The sequence below is a fragment of the Triticum urartu genome, chromosome 1A, assembly GCF_056163025.1.
Source record: "Triticum urartu cultivar PI428250 chromosome 1A, HENAU_Tu73, whole genome shotgun sequence".
Taxonomy (NCBI): domain Eukaryota; kingdom Viridiplantae; phylum Streptophyta; class Magnoliopsida; order Poales; family Poaceae; genus Triticum; species Triticum urartu.
Genome location: NC_141873.1, coordinates 430,193,929 through 430,217,975, shown reverse-complemented (window position 1 = coordinate 430,217,975; position 24,047 = coordinate 430,193,929). Strand labels below are relative to the sequence as shown.

Here is a 24,047-nt window from a genome sequence, read left to right as displayed (position 1 = left end):
TGACCAGGAATCCCAACCGTCTGCACAGCCGCAGCGGATCCGTTCGAAGGCCGAGGCGCGGTAGTGGCGCGCCCCGCCTGCGGGCCTGTCCCGTCGCGCACGTGGGTGGGCAGACTGGCCCGGCCACGTGGCGCCACACGGCGGGTCCTCAACGGGCGACGACCTGGAAGCTTATCAGGCACGCCGTCTGGATCCCGCTATGACTTTCAAACTCTTCAAGAGACGAGACGGCCTCCAGCGAGCCCGATTCCCGATAGCCGGCTTGAAGGAAGACGGCGGGCGAAACCAAGATCCAACCACTGGAAGGAAGAAACTATTGAGGCTCCTCGACATGTCTCCCTCGGCGCCTCACCAGCTTCGGGGACTACTGTCGGAGTAATGGGCCACGGGTAGGCCAACCCGAAGCCCAGAACCTTTCAAGACATCGGGGCAGGCCACACCCCTCAGGAACCCCGGGACGGAGGGCCGTCTCTGGGAGTTGGCATCAGTGCTGCCGACTATCCACTCGCGGCCGAGTCCCAGGGACGACTACAACAAGAGTCGACTCCTAACTGGCGGCTTCCAGAGAAGCCGGCCATCCGGAGTTGGCCCGCGACTCCAACCACCCTCTGCCTTCGTAAGAAGGGACGGGACGGGGAACGGCCGCAGTACGGCCCGCTCCCGCCCCGATTACCGAGGGCAGGCATGGCCACAGTGCGTCGTACCAATGGAGATCTCCGTCCGGCGCGGCACTGTTGCCATGCCAGCCCTGACATCAGCCCCAGTGGCGGAACCCTGTACCCACGTCGGCCCGCCTGTACGGCCCAGAGACGGCGGGGGTACAGAAGACGGCGAGAGCGCCACAAGACGGACCCCGTGGGAGTCGGCCTTCGAGAGTCGGCCGGCCCCTCCCACGGGCCCCGCACGCCATTAACCAGACAGGACGGGGAATGGCAACAGTGATCGCCCGTCAGGCGGCGGCACTGTTGCCTTGATCCCATGACCAAGCCAGCGTCATTAGAAGCACGGCTACAGTAATCCGTAGCCGGCAAGACCCGCCCGCGGCGGACAAGGCCTGTCGGCTCCGTACCAGGCCAGCCGGCGGGGCCCGCCAGTCGGCGGAGAAGACGGCGGCCCGTGAGACAGACGGCTGGGACCTGCACCCAGCCGGATTACCATTGTACCCCCGGGGGTAGGCCTATATAAACCCCCCGGGGCACCCATGCAAAGGGTTCGATTCTATTACCACTAGACCAGAGAGTATAGGAAGGAGATAGCTAGCCTTGCCTTCTCCTACCTCCAGGAAACAGCTCAAGGAGCAACTTTGTACACACTTTGCCATAAGTGATCATGCGGAGACTCCGCAGAGCAGCAGTAGGGGTGTTATCTCCCCGGAGATCCTTGAAGCTGGGTAAGATTCGCCGGCGTGCATGCCTACGCCTCATCCCGTTTCCAGGCACCGGCGACGTTCTACTCGCCCCCACCATGATAAGCCATCCCTTGGCATATGTCGCACCCAACCCCCAATAGAGCCGGTGTCGTCAGATCCCTCGACGGCAAGCACGGCTTTACCTTTGCGCTTCCTGTTGCGGCGCCGGCCTCTCTTCGCCGGGGCGGCACTATCCTCATCCGAGGAGTCGGTTTCCACGCCGGCATCTTCGCCGGGGTACTTCCTTCCCTTCTTAGCCCGGGCACATCTGTCAGCAAGAACATAGAGTTCTGCCACATCTTTCACCTTGTTCATTGCCAGTTTTTCGCGCATCTTGCGGTTACGCACGTTCTGATGGAACGCGCTGATGATGGCGGCAGGGTGAACATCAGGGATATTGTACTGTACCCGGCTGAACCTCTGTATATACTTGCGCAGACTCTGGCCTCCCTTCTGGGGAATGACGTGCAGGTCGCTTGCTTGGCCATGGGCTTGGTGACCTCCAGTAAAGGCGCCCACAAACTCATGGCACAAATCTGACCAGGAGGAAATAGAGTCTACCGGCAAGTGCATCAACCACGACATGGCGTTGGGTTTAAGAGCCAATGGAAAGTAATTCGCAAGCACCTTATCGTCGCGGGCTCCGGCAGCTTGCTTCGTGATGGTGTAGATGCTGAGGAACTCAGACGGGTGGGTCTTGCCGTTGTACTTCTCGCCAACGTCAGGTTTGAAGGTGCGGTGAGTGGGCCACTGGAACTGCCGCAACTCACGGGTAAAAGCCGGACAGCCTACCTCGTAAGGTAGGCCTCCAGGGCTCTCCGGGGCTGGGTGGTTCGCAGCAGGCCCTGCTCGCCTGTCGGACTGGTGGCGCGCTCCGCGCCGGCGCTCGATAGTGGTTCGAGCATCTTCATGGGCTCGTTCTCGAAGAACTTGGTGCTGGTCACGGTGGGTCCGTGGGTCGGACGACGCTATGGAGATATCATCGCCCGTGATGTCGCGACGAGCTGGCGTCCGCGGTACCGGGTGAGGAGGAGGCGAATGCACCATGGTCGCGGCGCCGCCGGATTTTCCGCCACTGGTGCGTGGGACTCCATCGGAGCGTCGACCCGGGGGCTCCACCGGGCTTGGTTCGTCTTTGTTGGCCACCCAACAAGGCTTCGGATAGTGGCTCTCCATTCGTCGAGTTTCCCCACAGTGGGAGGAAAGTCGAGGAGCAACTGCGCGCGCCAGGGCCTCTGCAGGCGTCGGTGGCAGCAAAACCTGCACGGATTGCGATGCGCTTCGACTTCTGACCATGTCAGAAGGAGCTCTATCACGACCCCGCGGTCGCATGCCGTTTTCACTAGCGCCTCGGCGAGCAGGCAGGTCTTCTACGTCCCGGGAGTGGTGCTCGGGGATCTTCCCGCGGTGATGCTCGGGATCTTCGGCGTGATTACGCCGTTCGTCGCGCGCTTCCTGGGAGGAGCGCGCTGTTGGCGCCGGCGTGGGAGTCATGGAGGCCCTTGCGTCGCCTTCGGGCAGGGCGGCGATGACCTTGGAAGGCCCTGCTCCACCCGCGGAGGGCCTGGCTCCGCCTTTGGATTTGGCGACATGTGGCCCGTTACCAGGCGCACAAACATCGCCCCGGGTCCTTTCTGCGACTGGTCCACTGCTCGCCCGCGTCGGGACGGGCTGTCCGGCTTCCGACTGGCCAACCGCCACTGTTGTCTTCCTCTTGGGCGCCATGATGATGAAGAAGCGTCGAACTAACTGCTAAAGACGATTCTCACAACTGCGCCCCCTACCTGGCGCGCCAAAGATGTCGGTGGGAACGACACCTATGGGATCACAAGAATCCCTACTACGGTTAGCGAGGCGCGGGGTCGTGAGAAGAGCGGATCAAACAGATAGCACACGGTTCGTTTATCAAGGTTCGGGCCGCGAGGATGCGTAAAACCCTACTCCTGCTTTGGTGGATTGTATATCTGTGTTCTTGAGCTAGCTATGGGGTGTGGGGAGCTCCAAAAAGCCGAATCCTCCCCCTGGTTGCCTCGGGCCTCCTTTTATAGAAAAAGGGGTCGCCACAGTGGAACACATAAGGTGGAAAGGGTACAGTGCTGCGAGGTTATCCCTGGCATTACATGACAAGGAGCATTTAATGCGTCTTGCTTAGGTGTCCTTGCTTTATCGGGGACGGGGGAGAAACCTGTCTCGTCCGTCACAGCTCCTTCTTGTGTCGACACGCGCCCTGGCCAGCGATGCCTGTGATGCCATGTAGGTAGGCAGGCAGCTGAGGTGGCGCAGTGGTGGGTCTTCACGAAGATCTGCATGCCGCCACGCGGGTGCCTGCCCAGCTGGCTGGGTCGGCAGCTGCACGCGTACGGTGGTGGAGGTTTAGTCGGCGTGGGCCTAATGGTGGCCCTGTGGGTGTCCTCGGCAAGGGCCTTGCCGGGGTCCCGACAAGGGTCTTGCCGAGGCGCTTGCTGTCATCCCCAGCAAGGCGCTTGCCGAGGGCCTTGTGGTCTTCCTCGGCTGGGATCCCGCCAAGGGTCGTCATCTTCTATAGCGCGTATCTGATCTTGAATGTCTCCACAAAGATCTACATGCCACCACGGGGATGTCTCCCGAATCCTTGCCCCATGGGGGCAGTTGACTCAAGGGTGACTTGCTCCGTAGGCGTGGGGCGAGTTGCCGCGACAAGGGTCTTGCCGGGGTTGCTAAAACTGTCTCCCGGCAAGGATCTTGCCGGGGGAGTCCGCTTCGTCCCCTTTGCTCTTCGTGGTCTTGGCCTTGGCATCGTTCTAGTTCCCTTGAGCTTCGGTCTTACCCTGGCTTACCTCCCTTGCCATGCTTGGTGTGGTGGTGCCCGTGGCTCAGACTGCCCGTGCACAGTTATAGGGGTACAAAAAGTGTACCCCTCTTTTTGTACACCGACATGGACAAAGTCAACAAAAGGTCGCAGACCTACTTTTGGTGGTGCTAATGCTTATGTAACAAACTGCGATCTAATGACTATGTGCATTATTCTTCGAACCACTATGTTCACATATATTCCACTTGCCTCCCACTCCGTACATCGCTGGAGAAGGTTGAGTTGGGAAGTGCGGGCTTGGGCGCTAGAGCTCGAGTGCACAGGAGATGGATAGGCAAAGGAGGAAGAAGGCGTAGGTAAAAAGGTGGTTCCTTATCCACTTATATGGGCGGATGCGGTTGTGCGTCCCCACCTGCCTAATAAAACTCGCTTGCCTCCCAAGCGCCGTGGTAAATGGCGCGATTAGGGTTACCCACGTCCGTATTGATGAGAATCCCGTGAAAAAGGCACACGATCTCTGCTTTGACAAGACGTGCCAAGTAAACCGCCTCGCAAAACATGCTGAGGTGGAAAAGTGAAAACGATTCGAGTAAAGGACTTGGCCGTAGTGTGATAACGCACCGCGGAATACGTCAGTAGATTTGATTTGTGTCAATATTATTCTCTCTATGGCAATATGTGGAAACTTATTTTGCAGAACCGGACACTACTCTTGGTGTTTACAAATCTTCTATGAAGGATTTAGAGGAGGAACCCGCCTTGCAATGCCGAAGACAATTTGCACGCCGGACTCGTCGTCATTGAAGCCTGGTTGAGGGAGTCCTGGATTAGGGGGTGTTCGGTTAGCCGGACTATACCTTCAGCCGGACTCCTGGACTATGAAGATACAAGATTGAAGACTTCGTCCCGTGTCCGGATGGGACTTTCCTTGGCGTGGAAGGCAAGCTTGGCGATGTGGATATTCAAGATCTCCTACCATTGTAACCGACTCTGTGTAACCTTAACCCTATCCGGTGTCTATGTAAACCGGAGGGTTGTAGTCCGTAGGCAAAAAACTCCATACACAACAATCATACCATAGGCTAGCTTCTAGGGTTTAGCCTCCTTGATATCGTGGTAGATCTACTCTTGTTCTACCCATATCATCAATATTAATCAAGCAGGAGTAGGGTATTACCTCCATCGAGAGGGCCCGAACCTGGGTAAAACAAAGTGTCCCCTGTCTCCTGTTACCATCCGGCCTAGACGCACAGTTCGGGACCCCCTACCTGAGATCCGCCGGTTTTGACACCGGCATTGGTCCTTTCATTGAGAGTTCCTCTGTGTCGTCGCTTTTAGGCCCGATGGCTCCTTCGATCATGAACAACGATGCCGTCCAGGGTGAGACTTTTCTCCCCGGACAGATCATCGTCTTCGACGGCTTCACACTGTGGGCCAATTCGCTTGGCCACCTTGAGCAGATCGAAAGCTACGCCCCTGGCCATCAGGTCAGGTTTGGAAGCCTAAACTACACGGGTGACATCCGGGGGGACTTGATCTTCGACGGATTCGATCCACAGCCAAGCGCGCCGCACTGTCTCGATGGGCATGATATAGCTCTGCCACCGAACACCGCCTTGGAGGCCGCACACGCATCGGTTCTGACCATCGATTCGGAGCCTATTGCACCGATCGAGGATCAGCGGTTGGACGCTGCCTCATGGGCTGTGATCTCAGAGGCGATTGAGCCGAAGTCCAGCCCCGCACACCGCATGGCCCGTGACTCCGAGGAGCCGGATTCTTCACCGAGCTCCGAGCCCCCCGCGCCCCTGCCGATCGAATCCGATTGGGCACCGATCATGGAGTTCACCGCCACAGACATCTTTCAGCACTCGCCCTTCGGCAACTTCCTGAATTCTCTAAAGTCTCTCTCTTTATCAGGAGAGCCCTGGCCGGACTACGGTCAGCATGGTTGGGATACGGACGACGAAGAAATTCAAAACCCACCCACCACCCACTTCGTAGCCACTGTCGACGACTTAACCGACACGCTTGACTTCGATTCTGAAGACATCGACGGCATGGACGACGATGCAGGAGACGAACAAGAACCAGCACCTGTAGGGCGCTGGAAGGCAACCTCATCATATGACATATATATGGTGGATACTCCAAAAGATGGAGATGGAGATGGAATAGTGGGGGATGACGCCCCCAAGAAACAGCAAAAGCGCCGGCATCAGCGGCGCCGCTCTAAATCCTGCCAAAGCAAAAACGGTGATTCCGGCACGGGAGATAATACTACCCCGGATAGCGCCGAAGAACACCCACCTCAACAAAATTCGGCACAGGAAGATGGAGAAGCCAGCCCTCATGAAAGAGTGGCAGACCGAGAGGTCGAGAATGATAACTATACGCCTCCCTCCGAAGACGAGGCTAGCCTCGATGACGACAAATTCGTCATACCATCAGACCCCGCCGAACAAGAGCGTTTTAAATGCAGGCTTTTAGCTACGGCAAGCAGCCTCAAGAAAAAGCAGCAACAGCTTAGAGCTGCCCAAGAATTGCTAGCTGACAGATGGACTGAAGACCTTACGGCCGAAGAGTATGAACTCGAACGCCCCTCCAAGAGTTACACGAAGCGCAGGCCGCTACCCCGATCAGAGGAGGAAGCACCTACATCACCAGCGCATGACATGGCAGACCGGCCACCTCGCGGCCGCGATAGAGAGGCCTGTCGGCCCTCCACCCAAACCATGCCCCGACGCTGCTCAACTAAGGCACGGGAAAATGCGCCCGACCTGCGAGACATACTGGAGGATAAGGCAAGACAAACAAGATCGATCTACGGATCGCGCAGGCGCCCTACGACATGTGACAATGATCTTCACTCCGGATACAACAAATCCGGCCGGGCCGAACACAACAGACATAGTTCTTCCGAGCTGCGTCATGATATAGCCCAGTACAGAGGCGCCGCACACCCGCTATGCTTCACGAATGAAGTAATGGATCATAAAATCCCAGAGGGTTTCAAACCCGTAAACATCGAATCATAGGACGGCACAACAGACCCGGCGGTATGGATTGAGGATTATCTCCTTCACATCCACATGGCACGCGGCGACGATCTACACGCCATCAAATACCTCCCGCTCAAACTTAAAGGACCGGCCCGACATTGGCTTAACAGCCTGCCAGCAGACTCAATCGGTTCTTGGGAGGACCTGGAAGCCGCATTCCTTGACAACTTCCAGGGCACTTATGTGCGACCACTGGATGCCGACGACTTAAGCCACATAATTCAGCAGCCAGAAGAATCGGCCAGACAATTCTGGACACAGTTCCTAACAAAGAAAAACCAGATAGTCGACTGTTCGGACGCAGAGGCCCTAGCAGCCTTCAAGCATAACATCCGCGGTGAGTGGCTTGCCCGGCACCTGGGACAGGAAAAGCCGAAATCCATGGCAGCCCTCAGGACACTCATGACCCGCTTTTGTGCAGGAGAAGACAGCTGGCTAGCTCGCAGTAACAACTTATCAAAGAACCCTGGTAATTCGGATACCAAGGACAAAAGTGGCAGGACACGTCGGAATAAGCAAAAACGCTGCATTAAGAGCGACAGCAATGAAGACACGGTAGTCAATGCCGGATTCAAAGGCTATAAATTCGGTCAGCGGAAAAAGCCATTCAAAAAGAATACTCAGGGCCCGTCCAGTTTGGACCGAATACTCGATCGCTTGTGCCAGATACATGGCACCCCCGAAAGGCCAGCCAATCACACTAACAGGGATTGTTGGGTGTTCAAGCAGGCAGGCAAGTTAAGGGCCGAAAACAGAGACAAGGGGCTGCACAGCGACGACGAGGAGCCCAGGCCGCCGAACAACAATGGACAGAAGGGCTTTCCCCCACAAGTGCGGACAGTGAACATGATATACGCAACCCACATTCCCAAGCAGGAGCGGAAGCGTGCGCTACGGGACGTATACGCGATGGAGCCAGTCGCCCCAAAGTTCAACCCATGGTCCTCCTGCCCGATCACTTTTGATCGAAGGGACCATCCCACTAGCATCCGTCATGGCGGCTTCGCCGCATTGGTTCTCGACCCAATCATCGACGGATTTCATCCCACAAGAGTCCTCATGGACGGCGGCAGTAGCCTGAACCTGCTTTATCAGGATACAGTGCGGAAAATGGGCATAGATCCCTCAAGGATTAAACCCACAAGAATGACCTTTAAAGGCATTATACCAGGTGTAGAAGCCAATTGTACAGGCTCAGTAACACTTGACGTGGTCTTCGGATCCCCGGACAATTTCCGAAGCGAAGAGTTAATCTTCGATATAGTCCCGTTTCGAAGTGGCTATCACGCCCTGCTCGGACGAACCGCATTCACAAAGTTCAATGCGGTGCCGCACTACGCATATCTCAAGCTCAAGATGCCAGGCCCTCGAGGAGTAATTACGGTCAACGGAAACACCGAACGCTCCCTCCGTACGGAGGAGCATACGGCGGCTCTCGCAGTGGAGGTACAAAGTAGCCTTCTCAGGCAATTCTGTAGTCCGGCCATTAAAAAGCCAGACACTGCCAAGCGCGCTCGGAGTAAACTATAGCAGGACCGCCTGGCACACTCTGAGCAAACATAGCAATGCGGCCCCAACCCCAGCTCTCGCGACATAGCGAAACCAGTACCTCGCGTACATAACTACGCCCTTGAAATATCATGGGCACAGGGGAAGGGGCACAATAACGGCACGCCCAAAATACGGCTTAAAACGTACCAGGGGCTGTCGGATTCTTTTTTTTAATTTGTTCTTATTTCCAGGATACCATACTTCGGACGACCTGTTCGGCAACTCGACTGCCGCACAAACGATGCAAGATCTAGGGAGGCAGACAAGCCATGCCGCATTATGGAACTCCCAGGTGGTCTCTGTTACGAGCGGTATACCTGTTTTAAATACAATTCCGTGGCCTGCCCCTGGTCAGGACATACTGAATAGTCCAATATCTTTTGCTTACCGCACTATTTGTATCGTTCGGCTTTGATAAATAGCCTCTCTGTAAAGAATGCTTAACTTTTTGTCTATTTTTTGCATTATCCTCTCTTTTATATATGTTCATTAACGACATGTTGCACCCGTACACTATGGTACGGCAAGTACGCCAGGGGCTTCAGTACCCTTTAATATGGTGTGAGAAGCCCGTACACTTTCACAAGTGTGGCACCCCGAACTTATAGCACTATATGGATCGGCTCCGAATCATGATTTGGGTCAATAGTTGGGTTTGCCCGGCTCCTATGTTTTGGTGCCTTACGTTCCGCTATATCGGCTAAGGTAGCACTAGGAGAACCACTGCGATTGTGCCCCGGTTGAGCTGGGTTAAGCACCTCAGTGGAGAAAGCTAAAACTGACTGCCATGATGAGGCGAGAGACCGGTCGCTGTTCGAGAGGTTTTTCGAGTCCCTAAAGACTTATGCCGCTTCGAGCGAGCAGCAGGATAACCCCATGCAAGGCGTGGATAGCGCCCCGAACTCGGTCTTCCGAACTAGGGGCTTCGCTGAAATTTAAAATTATAAAGTTCTATGGCTAAGTGAGAGTGTTCAAGCATTATAGTCCGATTGCCTGGTTCGTCGTGCTGAGCGCCTCCCTCGAAGGACCCAAACATGGGAAAAAGAGCGCACAGGTTTATCACTGAACACCCCAGCACTAGTGGCATGGAGGAAGAAGCCGACGACTGGCCATCTCTCAATTTTTGATAAACGGCCGCACAGAAAATAATATTTTAAATTCAATAAGCATTGCTTAGCGCATATGAACAAGTTTTCAGCGCACAAGATAAAATCGAGCGAGTTCATTCAAAAATTACATCCTTGGTACATTCATCCGCCACAAGGCGTGCACCCGCAAGAACATCCTTATAGTAGTTCTCGGGCTTGCGATGCTCCTTCCCCGGCGGCGGCCCGTCCCTCACAAGCTTCTCACCGTCCAGCTTACCCCAGTGCACCTTTGCACGGGCAAGGGCCCTACGGGCTCCTTCGATGCAGACGGACCGCTTGATGACCTCGAGCCTTGGACAGGACTCCACCAGCCGCCGCACCAGCCCAAAGTAACTCCCAGGCAGGGCCTCTCTGGGCCACAGCCGAACTATGAAGCCCTTCATGGCCTGTTTGGCTGCCTTGTGGAGCTCGACCAGCTGTTTCAGCTGGTCGCTCAAGGGCACAGGGTGTCCGGCCTCAGCATACTGATACCAGAACACCTTCTCCGTCGAGCTACCCTCTTCAGCTCGGTAGAATGCGGCGGCATCGGATACGCTACGGGGAAGATCTGCGAATGCCCCTGGAGAGCTCCGGATTCGGGTAAGTAACAAGTAGTTTACATTTATATTTCTGCTTTGCATGAAGAATGCCTTACCCGCTGCTATCTTTTTCACCTCCTCCAACTCTTGGAGGGACTTTTGGGCTTCGGCCTTGGCAGACTTGGCAGTATCAAGGGCCGCCGCGAGCTAGGACGCTTGGGTCTTTGACTCAAGCTCCAAACTCTCATGTTTTTTCATGAGAGCTTGAAGCTCTCGCTACACCTCGCCGACCTGAGCCCCAAGTTTCTCTTGCTCGGTGCGCTCCGCGACCGTTTTCTTTTCGGCCTCAGATAGCGCCTGCTTGAGGGTCGCCACCTCAGTCGTGGCCCCTACAATAAGCAGTACAATCCTGTTATTTTTTGCAATCACGTCTCTCTATAGGCACCCTTTCAGTAAGGTATTTCTTACCTTCTTTCTCCTTGAGCTGCCGCTTGGCAAGGCCGAGCTCTTGCTCGATCCGCTCGAGGTCCTGCTTCAGGACACCCACCTCCGCAGTCAGTGCGGCGGTGGATAGCAGCGAAGCCTGCATACGCATATTGACTCTTTTTGTTAGACTCCTGTGAAATTTACTAGATCCTCTATTTGGCTTTTCTTTCCGAACGCCAAACAGAGCATCAGGGGCTACTATCTATGCGGTAATATTTTTACATATTTTTTACTACCTCGAAACCTGTTAGGAGGCTAGCGCAAGCTTCACTCAGTCCGCTCTTGGCGGACTGAACCTTCTGGATCACCGTACTCATAATAGTACGGTGCTCCTCGTCGATGGAGGCGCCTTCAAGCACCTCCAGCAGATTGTCCGGCGCCTCTGGTTGGACGGAGGCTGCCGGCTCAGAAGGCTTGCTCCTCTTGGAAGGAGTTCGCCTGCCACGGTCCGGAATCGTTGAAGATTCCGGCACGGCGTCCGGCTCAAAGCCGGACTTGGAGCCCTGGGGGGTCTTGTCCCCTTTACTCCTGGAGTCCGGGAGGTCGCCTTGCGGCCCCTCCAGGACCACCTCCTCCTGCCCCGGAGCTCATTGTGATGCCACTTCGGCGTCATCCGCAGTGCGGGGGGAGACAGCGGGCGGAACTGAGTTCACGTACGAAGAATCCAGGGAGCCGCTCGACGACTCGTTGAGTTCGGCCTGGGGCGGGCTGCATGATTATATTCGGCATTAGGGAAAGCTGTGCAACGAAAGGAATATCATGAATTACTCTGGTATCCAAACACTTATGATTTCACCGGACGCCTGGCTCTGTCCGGCCACTCCTCTTCTTCCTCGTCGGCGTCGGGGGCGTAGTCCGACGGAGGGGTTTTCCTCTTCTTGGACCCCTCGGCCTTCCCCCTTGGGGCGGCCTTCCTTTTCTTTCCTGCCCCTGCTGGGGGGAGAGCTTTCTTCTTCCTCCTCCTCGTTTTCACGGGAGGAGGGCGCCTCGGACTCGTCAGATGACGAGTCCGACAACACCATGTTGCGGGTACTCTTTCGAGTCCCCATGGTCTTCTTCTTCTTGGCCTTCTTTTTTGGCACCACATAAGGCGCCGGAGCCAGCAGCTTCACTAGTAGAGCTGGGGCTGGGTCTTCGGGTAGCGGAGCCGGACAGTTAATCGGTCCGGATACCGCTCGCCACGCCTGTCAAAGGTAAGGGAGTTTAGATCCCGCATAGAGTTAAACTATGAAAAAGGCAGAACATCCTATAAAAGGTGAAAATAGCTTACCTCGCTAGCGTGACGCTGCGAGCTGTATCCGCGGTCCTCGGAAGCGGATGCGGGAGCCTCGGCACCTTTGATTAGCACCTTCCAGACGTCTTCATACGTCGTGTCGAAGAGCCTGTTAAGGGTTCGGTGCCGTGCCGGGTCGAACTCCCACAGAGTTAAGTCCCGTTGTTCACACAGGAGGATTCGGCGAACGAGCATGACCTGGACTACATTTACAGGCCTGCTTGACTTGTTTACCAGGGACTGGATGCATATATTTAGACCGGTCACCTCTTTCTCATTACCCCATGATAGGCCCATCTCTTTCCAGGACATGAGCCGCGTGGGAGGTCTGGATCAGAACTCGGGGGCTGCGATCCATTTCGGATCGCGTGGCTCGGTGATGTAAAACCACCCGACTTGCCACCCCTTTGGGGTCTCTACGAAGGAGCCCTCGAACCACAGGACGTTGGCAATCTTGCCCGCCATGGCGCCTCCGCACTCCGCCTGGTTGCCGTGCACCACCTTGGGCTTGACGTTGAAGGTCTTGAGCCAGAGGCCGAAATGGGGGCGGACGCGGAGGAAAGCCTCGCACACGACGATAAACGCTGAGATGTTGAGGATGAAGTTCGGGGCCAGATCGTGAAAATCCAGGCCGTAGTAGAACATGAGCCCCTGGATGAATGGATGAAGTGGAAAACCCAATCCGCAGAGGAAGTGGGGAAGGAATACTACCCTCTCATGGGGCCTTGGGGTGGGGACAAGCTGCCCCTCCTTGGGAAGCCGGTGCGCGATGTCTTTGGACAAGTATCCGGCCTTCCTAAGCTTTTTGACGTCGCCCGCTGTGACGGTGGAGACCTTCCACTTGCCTCCCGCTCCGAACATCGCTGGAGAAGGTTGAGGTGGGAAGTGCGGGCTTGGGCGCTGGAGCTCGAGTGCGCAGGAGATGGATAGGCAAAGGAGGAAGAAGGCGTAGGTAAAAAGGTGGATCCTTATCCCCTTGTATGGCCGGATGCGGTTGTGCGTCCCCACCTGCCTAATAAAACTCACTTGCCTCCCAAGCGCCGTGGTAAATGGCGTGGTTAGGGTTACCCATGTCCGTATTGATGAGAATCCTGTGAAAAAGGCACACGATCTCTGCTTTGACAAGACGTGCCAAGGAAACCACCTCGCAAAACATGCTGAGGTGGAAAAGTGAAAACGATTCGAGTAAAGGACTTGGCCGTAGTGTGATAGCGCACTGCGGAATACGTCAGCAGATTTGATTTGTGTCAATATTATTCTCTCTATGGCAATATGTGGAAACTTATTTTGCAGAACCGGACACTACCCTTGGTGTTTACAAATCTTCTATGAAGGACTTGGAGGAGGAACCCGCCTTGCAATGCCGAAGACAATTTGCCTGCCAGAATTGTCGTCATTGAAGCCTGGTTCAGGGGCTACTGAGGGAGTCCTGGATTAGGGGGTGTTCGGGTAGCCGGACTATACCTTTAGCCGGACTCCTGGACTATGAAGATACAAGATTGAAGACTTCGTCCCGTGTCCGGATGGGACTTTCCTTGGCGTGGAAGGCAAGCTTGGCGATGTGGATATTCAAGATCTCCTACCATTGTAACCGACTTTGTGTAACCCTAACCCTATCCGGTGTCTATATAAACTGGAGGGTTGTAGTCCGTAGGCAATAAACTCCATTCACAACAATCATACCATAGGCTAGCTTCTAGGGTTTAGCCTCCTTGATCTCGTGGTAGATCTACTCTTGTACTACCCATATCATCAATATTAATCAAGCAGGAGTAGGGTATTACCTCCATCGAGAGGGCCCGAACCTGGGTAAAACAAAGTGTCCCCTGTCTCCTGTTACCATCCGGCCTAGACGCACAGTTCGGGACCCCCTACCCGAGATCCGCCGGTTTTGACACCGACAGCGATTTTTATGAAAGTCTTCTAAAGATGCAAGATCTTCGTAGACAGACAATCAAGCAACTCCTATACGATATGCAACGGAAGCTAAACTACACTAGACATGCCATAGTCAAGTTATCAGTACAATGAAAGCATGAATACTAATACCAGCTAGCTAGAACAGATCAGAATGGAAGATAGTATGAAGCCAAACAGATGAATATCTTCGCATAGTGAAGTCAAATAGATAATGCAAACATGCAATGACTTCACGAAGACAAAATGAAATGTAAATGAGGTAGGGGATAGAAGCAGTAGCTTGGTGAAGACAAGGATTTGGTAGACCAGTTCCAGTTGCTATAACAACTATACGTCTAGTTAGGGAGGTCGAGATTAAACTCAGAAGACCACGTCTTCACCTTATTCCCCTTGAGCTAAGGACACTTAGACCTCGCCCAATCACTCAGGTAAGTCTTCAAGGTAGACTTCCAAACCTTCACAGACTCCATTCACTGGCGATCCACAATGGCTCTTGGATCCTCAGAATGTGACGCCTAATCGGCCGGAGGATACACAGTCCTCAAGTGTAATAAGTCTTTAGATCACATGGACAGAAAGACTTCAGTGATGCCTAATAGTCTTTGGCTCTGGGTGTTTTGGGCTTTGTCCTCGCAAGGATATCTCTCTCAAAGGCTTTAGAGGTGGGTTGCTCTCAAATGACAAAAGCCGTGCACTAACTCTGAGCAGCAACCAATTTATGGTGGAGGGGGTGGGCTATTTATAGCTAGCAGGCAACCCGACATGACATGTATGAAATGACCCTTGTTCACTAAGGAACCGACACGTGTCCAATGGTCGGATTTCAAACACACATGGCAGCTTGACTTGGACTATAAGCAAAGCTGACTCATACAACTCTGGATAAGATTCACTCCCATTGTCTTCACCTGAAGACATAGGATTTGGGTTGAGCATCACATCAGTCTTCTGACTTTGTTTACTTGGACCCCACATAACAGTTCGGTGGTTCCTATGACTCAAGAAAGAAGAAAATGAAACTACGAATGAAACTATGTCTTCGCACTCCATTTTCTTCAAGTGAATGTCTTCACACGTCATTATGTTTGACGTGAATGTCTTCATGAACTACTATTGTCTTCAATGTCTTAATACACTTTTAGGGGTCATCGCTGGTAGGAAAACTGAATCAATGAGGGACTTCTACCTGTGTTATCCTGCAATTCTAACAAACACATTAGTCCCTCAACCACGTTTGTTGTCAATACTCCAAAACCAACTAGGGGTGGCACTAGATGCACTTACAATCTCCCCCTTTTTGGTGATTGATGACAAACTGGTTGAAGTTTTCAACGGGGATAAAAATATGTGTAAGTTGAAGAATGCAGTTATTGGCTTCATGAAGTTGAGAGGGCTCCCCCTGAAGATGTGCATGTAAGTAGTTTGCCTTTGAATGTAAATGCACATGGTAGGTTCTGCTTTGTGGATATCTCCTTTAATTCACGAAGAAAATTCATCGTCGAAGCAAGAATCTAATGAAGATAATGACATGCACAATGGAAAATGGACGTCTGTAGAATGACTTCATGCGGAATTTATCATCACAATAAAAGGTAGCAGCAAAAATGGCAGACGACCATCAAGTTTTAAGTGTTACAACTCAAACACCAACAGTTCAAGATTGAGAGTTGCAAAACTTAAAAAAATAAGCACCCGGCCCATATATACCCGCCTGAAGACTATCAACTCATATGCTTCTGCCCCTTTTGTCAGGAATGACCAAAAAGGTGTGAAGACATAGAGCACCTAAGTGTTCCCATGCGAGACGGTGAAGATGTATGGGCAGCAGGATCGACGGTGGAGTTGGGCGGTGCAGACGGGCCTGATGCAGAATCCTGATGTAGTGAAGCTGTAGCTGGTGAAGTGGTGTCGTCCTCTTCATCAATGACTTGTGCAACAATAGTTAGAGCGGAAGATGAGTATTCAGAATCTTCAATTGAAGGTATTGGACGCCTGCTTCCTTACTGTGGAGGCCTGGAGTCAAACTTGAAGCGTTCAGTGAAGCCATCTGCTTGAAGGTCGTCTTCATAACAAAGCATTGTGTGGCTCTTCCAGGCATGCCGACAGGCTTCATGAGCAACAAATGAGTTCCTGGTGGCGAGGTTGCGTATGCAATTGACATCAATAAGGAGACTTTGCATCTAGCACTTCATCCAGTCATGATGCCTATCCTGCTTCTGATGAAGGGAGACAAGAAGCTCTCGGTCATTCAGAAAACAAGCACACTTCTGAGGCCTTTGGGCTACCATGCTGGCTTTTTCATCAGTGTTGGCACGATGCGGCAGCCTGAGCAGACCAGCAAGAGGACCAGCAGCAGCAGGTGGATTTGGCACATGAACACCTTCAAGAGGTTGAGTGAAGCTCTGGAAAGCACCATTGTCTTCACGTTCCTTGGCTGGCTCAGGATATATAGCTTCATGCGACATATCCTCTTCAGGCAGAAAGACAACATGGTTGCACGCTGAAGCTTGGTAATTGATGGTGGAGTGAAGATTAATCAGCCGCATGACCCATGGAGCACAGAACTTGAGACCGAACAAATCAATGCCTGATGCTGCCAACTAACGGCTGAAGAAGTCTTGAGTGTTGAACTTGATGCCATTTATGATGTAGAAGACCAAAGTCTTCATAGTGCCTTCAATCTTGGCATGAGGAGAATGCCCATTGATTGGCCATAGAGTATGCCTCAGAATGTAATAGATGGTGCGGGGAAGGTACTCGAGGTCATTGATGAAGAATTCCTTGGGGTACTAAGCATCAACAGGCAAAGGCTTCATCATGCTGAACGTTTGACTCATGTTGGGCTCTGGCTTCTGAAAGATGCTCTGCAATTCTTGTTCAAAACGCTGACAACCTGGCTCATAGAGATCACCTGGAGTCGGCAAGGAAGTTAGCTCGATGATGTCTTGAGCTTTGGCTTCATGATGTACATCACCTGACATCCACTCAAGGAACCATGTCTTCAGATCCCTGTTGTAGCATGAGATATGGAGAGTGGCATAGAATTGCAGCAAGAGTTCCCCATTCCAGTGCTCCTTGTCGATGACAAATGGGAGCAAGCCGACTTCACGAAAACAGTCAAGAGCTTCTTCAAGGCAAGGGAGTCCAGCAATGGCATCGCAGCACATGCGCTTGTGGGGGAAGATCCTATCCTGGTTGTATAGAATACATGAGTAGTAGCTCCTTCGCTAGTGGCCCGAGAACCTGTTGTCACGCCCAATATGTGATACTATCCTAAAGACACTCGAATGTCCCACCCAGGATAGAACCGCATATTGACACGCTTTTGCAAGGTGGATATCATTGCATCAAACATTACATAAATAGTTGGGGATACATACATAAGGAACAAACGCCCCAAATAATACAATTAACATCATACATGAGAACAACATCCGACTACGGATGAAACATAAATAGAAACTCAAACAACATCCACCCTGCTAGCCCAGGCTGCCGACCAGGAACCTATCCCTCGAACGAAGAAGAAGCGGAACAAGAATGCCAAAACAATAAACATCGCTCTCGCGTCATGATCATCGCAAATCATGTACCTACAACTGTTGTTGTAGTAATCTATGAGCCACGAGGACTTAGCAATCCCATTACCATGGGTATCAAGACTAGCAAAGCTTAAAGGGGTAGGATGAGGTAATGAGGTGGAGCTGCAGCAAGCGATAAGCAAATATGGTGGCTAACATACGCAAATAAGAGCGAGAAGAGAAGCAACGCAACGGTCGCCAACTAGTAATGATCAAGAAGTGATCCTGAACTCCTACTACGTCAGACATAACCCAAAACCGTGTTCTCCTCTCGAACAACCCCGAAAAGAGACAATCACGGTTATGCACGCGGTTGATGCATTTTAATTAAGTTTACTTCAAGTCTTCTACAACCGGACATTAACAAATTCCCATCTGCCTCATAATCGCGGGCACGGCTCTCAAAAGTTTAAACCCTACAGGGGTGTCCCAACTTAGCCCATCACAAGCTCTCACGATAAACGAAGGATATTCCTTCTCTCGGGAAGACTCGGTCAGAACCGGAATCCCGGTTTACAAGACATTTCGATAATGGTTAAACAAGACCAGCAAGACCGCCCGAATGTGCCGACAAATCCCGATAGGAGCTGCACATATCTTGTTCTCAGGGCACACCGGATAAGCTAAGTGTCGTGGAATTGTCACGGCAGATGTCCTCTTGCAAGGACATAATCGTGGAGCCATCGCGACTAGGAAGCTTAAAGGAGTTAATCGAGACAAAGGACACGAGAGGTTTATACTAGTTCAGCCCCTTGCGGTGAAGGAAGGCCTACGTCTAGTTGGGTTGGTATTGCTTGAGGTTTCGATGACCAGGGAGCAAGATATGCTATGCCCGGTTCTTGACTGGTTGTTTCTTGCCCTAAGCCGCCGGCGGGTCGTCCCCTTATATACACGGGTTGACGCCCTACGACCTACAGAGTCCCGGCCGGCTCATAAACAGTGTCCGGCTCGGTGACTAGTTACTTCTAACTTATGTTACAAGTCATGCCATCATGGCGATTTATCACTATGGGCCTTAAGCCGCCCGTGGGCTTTAAACCCTATGAACCGCCATCCTCATGATGGGTCTTGGGCTTCTTTAACGATGAGTCTTCTTTGCGTAACCCGGCCCCTCCTGGGCGGCTTACACAAATAGTTATATCCCCAACATTAGGCCCCAGATTGATTTGGACCGGTTTATGTCAATCTTAAAATACCTTAAGAATCAGTGCTTCTGTCTTCTGTCGTGAAAAGGTCATAACCCGTTGTGACGTCATTTTCTGGATTCGGGTTAACCCACCATGACATCATCTTTTAATTAAATCCTTATTTTATTCCATCATATCTTCAACGGATCTTTGCCTTTACTGACCATCCCGAAAACCGAGGCGTCGGGGTCGCTGGATAATGATACTCCGCCTCCTCGTTTCTTATGCCGTCTTGGTCCACCCCTCCTTATAAGTAGATGTGACCTAGGTCTTTCCCATTTTCCTCAGTTATCTTCCTCCTCGCACTCCCTTTTCTGCTGCTCGAGCTCCGCCGCCGCCGCCGTCGAGCTCCTTCGTCTTCAACGACTCAGGCCGCTGCATCAACCTGACTCTTGACCAGAAAACGATGACGACCCTCCGCAGCTCATCCGCATCTGTGAGTTCCTCTTCTTCGCTTCCTCAGATCTGTATTGGAACTGTTTTGAGTTCATCGGCGTTCTTCGCCACCCGATGCCAACTCTTGCTAGTTTTCACCTCCAACGCACCTTTTAGATCGTAAAAACAACATAGAACTGTTGCGGTTCTTGTTTGTGCCTATTGTGTATAAAAACAGATCTCGTTTCCCCTGTCTGGAAGCCATCTTCGAGTGCATGAACTTCTCTGCCCTGTTTTTAGGTCTAGAAATTTTTCTTTTCAGAGCAACCGTTTGATCCAAAATAACAATTGCAACTTGTGAAACCTGTTTGTCCCATACTTAGCCAAGAATTGCATCTGCTGAATCCGTTTTAGCTATAGTAGTCCATGTGACCGGTTTAAAATACTGGCTGTCAGCACCGCTTGCTTCTGGCGACTTAAGAAAATTTTAATTACCTTTGATACCTGCAGCGGTTTAAACGTCATTGCATAGTCACCTATATGTCATTAGGCCCCTTCTTAAGTTGCCACCTTGAATAAATCAATGGTGTCTTCCTCCAGGTTATAAATTGAGCTGGAAAAATTCTTTTATCTTGTTGTAGGCTTCGATTTACGCAATGGCACCCAAAGCTCCCAAACCTCCGGTGACCTGTAATTGGGTCCTGTCCATTGTCACAGAAAGCAAATTATCCGAATTCATGAAGTCTGGCTATCTGCCCAAGAAGGATATTATGTCCTATCATGCTCCTGAGCCATCTGAAGAAAAACCTTAACCCAACGAAGGGGAGGTGATCATTTTTACTGATCACATGAGCCGGGGATTTGCTCCTCCCGGTTCAAAATTCTTTAGGGATGTTCTGAAATTCTTTGATCTAAGGCCTCAAGATATCAAACCCAATTCTGTGTCAAATATATGCAACTTCCAAGTCTTCTGTGAGGTTTATCTTGGAGAAGAGCCTAGCCTGCTTTTGTTCAGGGAACTATTTTATTTAAACCGGCAGAATGAACGTGCCAACGGGCCTAGTCTGGAACTCGGTGGCATATCAATTCAGAGGCGGAGAGACTGCCTGTTCCCTTACGCTGAACTGCCGAGTCATCCCAAAGATTGGAACCAAACATGGTTCTACTGCCAGGATACTTCTCCGGCTGGCAAAAATCCACTTCCCGGCTTTCGGGCCTTGCGCCTTGAATCTACTCACCCGCTGCCGGATAAGTTGACTGTTGTTGAACGTCTGCCACTCACCCCTATTATCAAGAAAATCAAAGCTCTTTTGGGGAACGGCTTAGACGGCATCGACCTGGTCCGAGTCTGGGTTGCTTGGAGAGTGATTCCATTAAGCCGCCGCCCCGGCTTAAGGTGTAATTACTTAGGTGAATAAGATGATCCTCAGCGTCATAATCCTGACGACTTACCGGATGACGTAGTGGAGGCTACAACCCAGTCCTTGTTGAAAGAGGGTACAGTGACCAGTAACGCCTTCGGCTTACTGCCCTTCTGCAAGAAGAACCCGGCCCCTGCAGTAAGTCATCAGCCTCAATGATTACTTTTTACTATGTAATACCTTATTTTTACTCATAACCCTTTACAATCCTTTACAGGCAAATGACAACTTCTGGAAAGTCCAGTATGATCATGAGGCGGCCAAACAAGCCAGGGCGGCTAAGAGAGCCGAAAGAAGAACTGCCAAGCCTACCACTTCAAAGGAAAGGAAGCCAAGCGCTTCAGAGATGTTCCAACTTGATGACTCTGATGACAATGAAGAAGAGGTAACTTTTCAACTTCCCTTACTCCTTTATCATTACCTTACTTACATTATTCCCCTTTCAGGAAGACACGAGAAACAGCCAACCCGTCGAGGAAGAGGTAACTATAATCTCCTCCGACTCCGAGCTTTGGCCGCGTCGGAAAATTCGAAGAGTAACCCGGAAAGTAAGATTTTCACACCCTTTGGCTTACCAAGATCCTAACTTTCTTTTGAAGCGACAGCAATTTGAAAGCCGGAGGCAGACCCGGACCAGCAAGGATGCAGAGCTCTCCTCCGGCTTGCCTGACACAACCCGGAAGCGTCGGACTGAGGTTATCTCCGACTTATACCCTTTTTTACCTTTGGCGGGTCTAATCCGTCAACCTCTCAATTCATCTGACTCCAATTATCAGGATATCTCTCCTTCATCCGGCGGATCTATGCAGTCAAACATGTCGGCTTTTAAGACTGCCCCTGGGTAATATCAATTTGTTTACCTTATGTTTTACCTTCCTCATGTTTCTGTACTCATTCTTCTGCTTTGTCCGTAGCGTGCAAGTGAAGCCCAGGAAGAAAACAAAGAAAGATAAGCCGGCCCAAGACCCTGTAGTGACTGAACCGGAACTGGGCACAGCTGCCCCCGGCTCTTCCACACATGAGCTGCCGCCTGAACCAGCTGTGGATATTGCAGCACCAAATTTTGATCCGTCTGCTAAAGACATTCTTGATGGTTCTGTTAACCCGAAAGCACCTAGCCCGGCCAAGACAACTGACCCAGACGTGGAAATTCTCAAGACTCAGTTCGTTGAGCCGGCCCAGCCCACTGTTCTTGCCAAATGTTCTGCTAAGGAGGAGTTGCTAGAACACTGCAAAGCCAAGATGGACATCACTGACTATACTCATTTCAGTATTGGAGAGATAGTCTCGGGCTATATCAACCAGGTGCATAGTAGCTGTGACCTGGAAATTGACATGGTGAAGCAAATATAGCAAAAATCTGAGGTATGACTTATTCTTCCTTACTTTCAATCATACTTATTGTACCAGCCCCCAAGTCTATTGCTTATGAGTAAATATGCTGTAGACTTAGAAAACTGTCTAGCACTGCTTATCTGGTTTAAGAAGAAAATACTTAACTCGGTTGTAGCCTGATACTTTGAACTTGCAATACGCATTAGCCCCCATGTGCCACGTATATTTGCTTGCAAAGTGCTTGGGACTTTAGTTTGCATAAGCCGGCGTACTAATTTAGAATTCTTCAGCATACATTAGCCCCCAAGTGTCAAGTACCTTTGCTTGCAAAGTTCTTGGGACTTAATATTACGTACCATGATACTGACTATGACCCGGTATCAATGCAGGCCACCATAAGTCAATTTGAGTCGGAGATTGCTGACCTAAAGAGCCGCCTGGTAGCCCAGGAAGTTGAAATTCAAAAAGCCAACTCCAAATTTGAATTCAGCGTCTCTGAACAAGAGAAGTTGAAGAAGAATTTTGAGGCGGAGAAGAAAATCTGGGATGATGAAAAGGCCTCATTAGTGACCCGGGCCGAGACAGCAGAAGCATCACTTGCAGAAGTAAACACCGAGCTGTCCAGCTTAAAGCACCAGATATCTCAAATGGTCTCAGCCATCTTTGGTAAGTGACAATACATATAAAAACTTAAATACTGCAAACCTCAAAAATATTGCAATTCTTCTATTGATGATTATGTTTAATTATTACCTCCGGCTCACCTTTAGTTTAACAATACAGGCCCCAGGAGCACCAACCTCAAGCAGAACATGGTTGTCAAGCTGAAGGCAGTCTATACCCTGGTGGAGCAACTGTACACCGGGTCACAACGTGCTTTGGCCATTGTGGCTTTATCAAATGACGTTCCTTATCTCCTTCAAGATGTGCTGAAACGGCTTGCCGTGCTCCCTCAGCGGGTTCAAGAGCTAAGGCGGGCATCTGCAAGAGCCGGAGCTATAGCTGCATTGAGCCAAGCTAAAGCATGGATTCCAGAGCTAGACCCGGCTGACCTTACTCTTGGATACCCGAGTCTAAAGGAAGATGGGACCTTGTTTGATGAAGCAGACTTCACCGCCTGTGTAAAAGACATATGCCCTGTAGCCACTCTCATTGGGAACGATACTGACCTCACCAAGTATCAGCCGGGCTATGACAGCGAGAACCGGAGGATTCCAACACCTCATTATCATGACGTCAGCCTGATCCCCCCAACTCGTAAGCATACTTTTGCCCCTGAAGTCAACCCAACCGGTTTAATCGATGATGAAGCTAAGTTTGAAGCCTTGAGTGGCATTGACTGGGCCTCATCAACCTTCCAGGACAGGGCAACCGATGGAGAGGTGAAGAAGGATAACCCGGAATCGTCAAGCCAACCAAAGGAGTAAATACGCCAGGTGTCATATGTTTAAGTCTTTGTGAAAACAATGCCTCACTATTCAGACTCGGGGAGTCTTGTAATAGAGTAGAAAAACTTCCGATTTTTGTCATGCCTCCGTGCATGTTTATGGTGCTCAATACTTCCTTAAGCCGCCATCGTTATATATTTCCAGCTTTTATTTATCTTCTAGTTCCCTTATGTTAAACAAAGTTGCCTGCCTTATCCTGCATAGGAGACAAACAAAACATCCTCTGGCGATTTACCGCCCCAGGGGTCACATAAGGTATTGATAACCAGGAGTATACACCAAACAATTTTAGGAAAACCAACTTACGATTAGACTTAGCAGACATAATCATAATAGTATACCTGTGATGCCTGTGGTTATCTCTCCGGCTTATATAACCCAAACCCTGAGGGTAAGTTTAACTCCTGAAAATTGGCATATAAAAGTTCACCTGGTACTTAACAACCTGAGGCAACCAATATTAACCCGGAGGATTGCAATCCACTCCGTTGTATTTTCAAGAGGGTCTCAAGATAGTCAAATATTAATGCCTATAAAACATGA

At 51.3% G+C, this 24,047-nt stretch overlaps 1 protein-coding gene across 1 annotated transcript; it reads left to right on the top strand.

Moving 5' to 3' along the window:
• Positions 1-22,703: 22,703 nt before the first annotated feature.
• Positions 22,704-23,483, top strand: LOC147991557 (uncharacterized). The gene is made up of 2 exons (XM_087538721.1): positions 22,704-22,722; positions 22,840-23,483. The coding sequence occupies exons 1-2, from the start codon at positions 22,704-22,706 to the stop codon at positions 23,481-23,483; spliced, it is 663 nt and encodes a 220-aa protein (XP_087394847.1).
• The last annotated feature ends 564 nt before the right edge of the window (positions 23,484-24,047 follow it).